The 6,312-nt window shown below is 59.7% G+C and overlaps 1 protein-coding gene across 1 annotated transcript in view; it reads right to left on the reverse strand.

Annotated features, from left to right (window-relative positions):
* Positions 1-378: 378 nt before the first annotated feature.
* The window catches only part of LOC144678549 (tyrosine-protein phosphatase non-receptor type 6-like), a 6,696-nt gene continuing 762 nt past the window's right edge, over positions 379-6,312 (reverse strand). The window contains exons 2-4 of the mRNA XM_078538298.1: positions 5,719-5,870; positions 4,483-4,574; positions 379-2,699 (exon numbers count right to left, since the gene is read on the reverse strand). Of these exons, the coding sequence (XP_078394424.1) occupies positions 2,570-2,699; positions 4,483-4,574; positions 5,719-5,870 (374 nt within the window). The 3' untranslated portion in view covers positions 379-2,569. The remainder of the gene's footprint in view (positions 2,700-4,482; positions 4,575-5,718; positions 5,871-6,312) is intronic.

The raw sequence follows: 6,312 nt of genomic DNA on the forward strand, positions 1-6,312 counted from the left end.
GTGCTACTCTCCCTCAGTACTGACCCTCCGACAGTGCGGCTCTCCCTCAGTACTGACCCTCCGACAGTGTGGCTCTCTCAGTACTGACCCTCCGACAGTGCGGCGCTCCCTCAGTACTGACCCTCCGACAGTGCGGCTCTCCCTCAGCACTGACCCTCCAACAGTGCGGCGCTCCCTCAGCACTGACCCTCCGACAGTGCGGCGCTCCCTCAGCACTGACCCTCCGACAGTGCAGCTCTCAGCACTGACCCTCCGACAGTGCGGCGCTCCCTCAGCACTGACCCTCCGACAGTGCGGCCCTCCCTCAGCACTGACCCTCCGACAGTGCGGCCCTCCCTCCATCATTTGATCTCATTTCAATCACAGGAAATCGTTTTTCATTCGAAGGAACATTTAATTTAACAAGACAAAATACAAAAAATACACTCACTTTAAACTTGTTGATCAGAAGCAGAGCAAAGCGATCATGACGATTTTAACTTGGGCAGATGGCTTCAAGCTAATTTATTGTCCGTCCCTAATTCCCCCCCTTGAGAAGGTGGGGGGTGAGCTGCCTTCTTGAGCCGCTGCAGTCCCCGTGTGGTGTAGGTGCACCCACGGCGCTGTTAGGGAGGGAGTTCCAGGATTTTGTCCGTGTGGTGTAGGTACACCCACGGCGCTGTTAGGGAGGGAGTTCCAGGATTTTGTCCCCGTGTGGTGTAGGTACACCCACGGCGCTGTTAGGGAGGGAGTTCCAGGATTTTGTCCCGTGTGGTGTAGGTACACCCACGGCGCTGTTAGGGAGGGAGTTCCAGGATTTTGTCCCCGTGTGGTGTAGGTACACCCACGGCGCTGTTAGGGAGGGAGTTCCAGGATTTTGTCCCTGTGTGGTGTAGGTACACCCACGGCGCTGTTAGGGAGGGAGTCCCAGGATTTTGACCCAGCGACAGTGAAGGAACGGCCGATATATTCCCAAGTCGGGATGGTGAGTGGCTCGGAGGGGAACTTCCAGGTGGTGGGTGTTCCCCATGTGTCTGCTGCCCTCGTCCTTCTAGATAGGGCTTTCTCCAAATGAAGCATCATCTCTACGTTGAACCTCTCACAATGCCTGCCATCAGCTCGATCAGGTCAGCCCTCTCTCTTCTGGAGAATACACCCCCAACCTCTTTAGTCTTTGCCGATAGTTATCACCCACTGTCGGGGAGATATCTGTACACTGTCTGGAGACTTTCAGTCCCCTCTCTCTCTCAGGTGCATGGGTGTCCTCCTGTTCCTGTGTAACAGGCTCGAGAGAGGGGCCTGAATGGGGCCTCCTCCTGGCTCCTGTGTAACAGGCTCGAGAGAGGGGCCTGAATGGGGCCTCCTCCTGGCTCCTGTGTAACAGGCTCGAGAGAGGGGCCTGAATGGGGCCTCCTCCTGGCTCCTGTGTAACAGGCTCGAGAGAGGGGCCTGAATGGGGCCTCCTCCTGTTCCTGTGTAACAGGCTCGAGAGAGGGGCCTGAATGGGGCCTCCTCCTGGCTCCTGTGTAACAGGCTCGAGAGAGGGGCCTGAATGGGGCCTCCTCCTGGCTCCTGTGTAACAGGCTCGAGAGAGGGGCCTGAATGGGGCCTCCTCCTGGCTCCTGTGTAACAGGCTCGAGAGAGGGGCCTGAATGGGGCCTCCTCCTGGCTCCTGTGTAACAGGCTCGAGAGAGGGGCCTGAATAGGGCCTCCTCCTGGCTCCTGTGTAACAGGCTCGAGAGAGGGGCCTGAATGGGGCCTCCTCCTGGCTCCTGTGTAACAGGCTCGAGAGAGGGGCCTGAATGGGGCCTCCTCCTGGCTCCTGTGTAACAGGCTCGAGAGAGGGGCCTGAATGGGGCCTCCTCCTGGCTCCTGTGTAACAGGCTCGAGAGAGGGGCCTGAATAGGGCCTCCTCCTGGCTCCTGTGTAACAGGCTCGAGAGAGGGGCCTGAATGGGGCCTCCTCCTGTTTCTGTGTAACAGGCTCAAGAGAGGGGCCTGAATGGGGCCTCCTCCTGTTCCTGTGTGTAACAGGCTCGAGAGAGGGGCCTGAATGGGGCCTCCTCCTGGCTCCTGTGTAACAGGCTCGAGAGAGGGGCCCGAATGGGGCCTCCTCCTGTTTCTGTGTAACAGGCTCAAGAGAGGGGCCTGAATGGGGCCTCCTCCTGTTCCTGTGTGTAACAGGCTCGAGAGAGGGGCCTGAATGGGGCCTCCTCCTGTTGGCACACGTGGTCTCTGGAGACGTGAGGGGGGAGCGGTTACCCGGGGGAATTGGCGCATTTCCTAATCGGAATGGGGGAGCGATTCCGGCATCGGGGGAATGAAGTGATGGTGGTGGCTGTGGGGGGTGGGGGGAGGGGGAGAGGAGGGATGCGAGCAGCTGGGGGGAGGCTGCATACCAGGGGACGACTGGCGATGGGGGGAGGGGGTGGGGGTGTTGAGGGGGGTGCAAAGGGGGCGGTTGCTAAGGGTTGGGGAGAGTGGGGTGAGGCTACTGGGGTGGGTCGGAGAGGACGGGGCATCTGTGCTGGGAGCCGGGCATCGGACACTGGCATCTCTGCCCCGCCGCACCGCCGCACCCCCGTCCCCCTTCACTTCTTCTTGACTGAGCCTGCCTTCAGCTTCCCGCCCTTCTCCCTCTCTTCCGACCTCTGCTTGCGGACTCGCTCGTCCTTCTTTGCCTTGGAGACGTTCTCGTACAGCAGGGGGTCCTCGGTGTGGCTGGGGAGAGGGGGAGAGGGGCGGAGACAAAGGGAGAGAATGTGAGGCGGGCGGCGCAAGCGAGTGGGGCGGCCGACGAGGGCCCCTGGACGTACCGAGCAACCTCCCTCCCCCGCCTCCCAACCCCGGCGCTCGACATCTCACCGCCACATGCCTCTCCCCCCCGGCACTCCGCATCTCACCGCCACATCCCTCTCCCCCCCCGGCACTCCGCATCTCACCGCCACATCCCTCTCCCCCCCCGGCACTCCACATCTCACCGCCACATCCCTCCCTCCGGCACTCCGCATCTCACCGCCACATCCCTCTCCCCCCCGGCACTCCGCATCTCACCGCCACATCCCTCCCTCCGGCACTCCGCATCTCACCGCCACATCCTTCCCCCCCCGGCACTCCACATCTCACCGCCACATCCTTCCCCCCCCGGCACTCCACATCTCACCGCCACATCCCTCCCCCCGGCACTCCACATCTCACCGCCACATCCCTCCTCCACCGGCACTCCACATCTCACCGCCACATCCCTCCCCCCGGCACTCCACATCTCACCGCCACATCCCTCCTCCACCGGCACTCCACATCTCACCGCCACATCCCTCCCTCCGGGACTCCACATCTCACCGCCACATCCCTCCTCCACCGGCACTCCACATCTCACCGCCACATCCCTCCCCCCGGCACTCCACATCTCACCGCCACATCCCTCCTCCACCGGCACTCCACATCTCACCGCCACATCCCTCACCCACCGCCACATCCCTCCCCCCAACCCAGGCGCTCGCCATCTCGTTGCCGCATCCTCTCCCCCACCGCCACATCCCTCCCCACCCCTGGTACTTCACATCTCACTGCCACATCCCTCCCCCCAGCACATCCCTCCCCCCCCCGGCACTCTACATCTCACCGCCACATCCCTCCCCCCGCCACATCCCTCCCCCACCCCCGGCACTCTACAGCTCACCGCCACATCCCTCCCCCACCGCCACATCCCTCCCCCACCCCCGGCACTCTACAGCTCACCGCCACATCCCTCCCCCACCGCCACATCCCTCCCCCACCCCCGGCACTCTACATCTCACCGCCACATCCCTCCCCCTGCCACATTCCTCCCCCACCCCCGGCACTCCACATCTCACCGCCACATCCCTCCCCCACCGCCACATCCCTCCCCCCTGGCACTCTACATCTCACCGCCACATCCCTCCCCCACCGCCACATCCCTCCCCCCCCTGGCACTCCACATCTCACCGCCACATCCCTCCCCCACCGCCACATCCCTCCCCCCAACCCAGGCGCTCGCCATCTCGTTGCCGCATCCTCTCCCCCACCGCCACATCCCTCCCCACCCCTGGTACTTCACATCTCACTGCCACATCCCTCCCCCACCGCCACATCCCTCCCCCCCGGCACTCCACATCTCACCGCCACATCCCTCCCCCCCGGCACTCCACATCTCACCGCCACATCCCTCCCCCACCGCCACATCCCTCCCCCCGGCACTCCACATCTCACCGCCACATCCCTCCCCCACCGCCACATCCCTCCCCCCGGCACTCCACATCTCACCGCCACATCCCTCCCCCACCGCCACATCCCTCCCCCACCCCCGGCACTCTACATCTCACCGCCACATCCCTCCCCCACCGCCACATCCCTCCCCCACCCCCGGCACTCTACATCTCACCGCCACATCCCTCCCCCACCGCCACATCCCTCCCCACCGGCCATCGACAGCAGCACAAACAACAGAATCCACACAGCCGGGAGAGACTCTGAAACTCACTTTGACGTCTTGCGGGAGACCTTTGAGTGCTGGGCCTTCTGTTGGGCTGGATATTGTATGTTGCCATACTCTGACTCAGTTTGCTTACACTCCTAGAAGGGTAGGGAGGGTTCAGGGAGGACAAGGCATTACTGAGGGGTCATTGTCAAGTGAGAGAGAGAGAGACAGAGAGAGGGAGAGGGGGAGATGGACAGAGGCAGAGAGGGAGAAGGGGAACGAGTGAGAGAGAGAGACAGAGAGCGAGAAAAGAGAGATACAGGGATGGGGGGGACAGGGAGAGAGACTGAGAGAGCCAGCGAGAGAGAGAGAGAGAGATAGAGTGACAGAGAGAGAGAGAGAGAGATAGAGAGACAGGGAGAGAGAGAGAGACGGAGAGAGAGATAGAGTGACAGGGAGAGAGAGAGATGGAGAGAGAAAGAGAGACGGAGGAAGAGAGAGAGACAGAGATAGAGATGGAAAGAGAGACAGAGAGAGAGAGACAGAGAGAGAAAGAGACAGAGAGAGAGATAGAGAGACAGAGAGACAGAGGGAGAGAGAGAGAGAGAGATAGAGAGACAGAGAGACAGAGAGAGAGAGACAGAGAGAGAGACAGAGAGAGAGAGAAGAGAGAGACAGAGAGAGAGAGAGACAGAGGGAGAGAAAGAGAGAGAGAGATAGGGATAGAGATGGAAAGAGAGACAGAGATAGAGATGGAAAGAGAGACAGAGAGAGAGAGACAGAGAGAGACAGGGAAGAAGAGAGAGAGAGACAGAGTTAGAGAGGGAAAGAGACAGAGAGAGAGACAGAGACAGAGAGAGAGAGAGAGAGAGAGACAGAGATAGAGAGGGAAAGAGACAGAGAGAGAGACAGAGACAGAGAGAGACAGAGAGAGAGAGAGAGAGACAGAGAGACAGAGGGAGAGAGAGAGAGACAGAGACAGAGATAGAGAGGGAAAGAGACAGAGAGAGAGACAGAGACAGAGAGAGACAGAGAGAGAGAGACAGAGAGACAGAGGGAGAGAGAGAAAGAGAGAGACAGAGAGACAGAGGGAGAGAGAGAGAGAGAGTCAGAGATAGAGAGCAAAAGAGAGAGATAGAAAGAGAGGGAGAGAGACAGTGAGGATGAGAGAGAGAGAGACAGAGATAGAGAGGTAAAGAGAGAGGGAGAGAGAGAGAGAGAGAGAAACAGAGGGAGAGATACAGTGAGTGAGAAGGCCCATTGTGGGTGTGGGCCAGAGGGTAAGAAGGTGGATCTTACCCCTATGATCTGAATCTTCTTCTGCGTAGTCTCGATGTACTGTGAGACGGCCATGTAGATAAACTTATACTGAGCCTCTGTCTGAACCAGACCCGAGCGCTGACTGCGCACATTCTGAATCGTCTTCTGAATATCAATATCGCAATCAACACCTGGGGGGTCAGGGGGCAGAGGCAGAGTTCATAGGTTACTGACCAGCAAGCGACGGAGAGACTCACTCTGTATCTAACCCCGTGCTGTACCTGTCCTGGGAGTGTTTGATGGGGACGGTGTAGAGGGAGATTTACTCTGTATCTAACCCCGTGCTGTACCTGTCCTGGGAGTGTTTGATGGAGACGGTGTAGAAGGAGCTTTACTCTGTATCTAACCCCGTGCTGTACCTGTCCTGGGAGTGTTTGATGGGGACAGTGTAGAGGGAGCTTTACGCTGTATCTAACACCGTGCTGTACCTGTCCTGGGAGTGTTTGATGGGGACAGTGTAGAGGGAGCTTTACGCTGTATCTAACCCCGTGCTGTACCTGTCCTGGGAATGTTTGATGGGGACGGTGTAGAGGGAGCTTTACGCTGTATCTAACACCGTGCTGTACCTGTCCT

The sequence above is a fragment of the Cetorhinus maximus genome, unplaced genomic scaffold (genome assembly GCF_964194155.1).
Source record: "Cetorhinus maximus unplaced genomic scaffold, sCetMax3.hap1.1 HAP1_SCAFFOLD_4602, whole genome shotgun sequence".
Taxonomy (NCBI): Eukaryota; Metazoa; Chordata; class Chondrichthyes; order Lamniformes; family Cetorhinidae; genus Cetorhinus; species Cetorhinus maximus.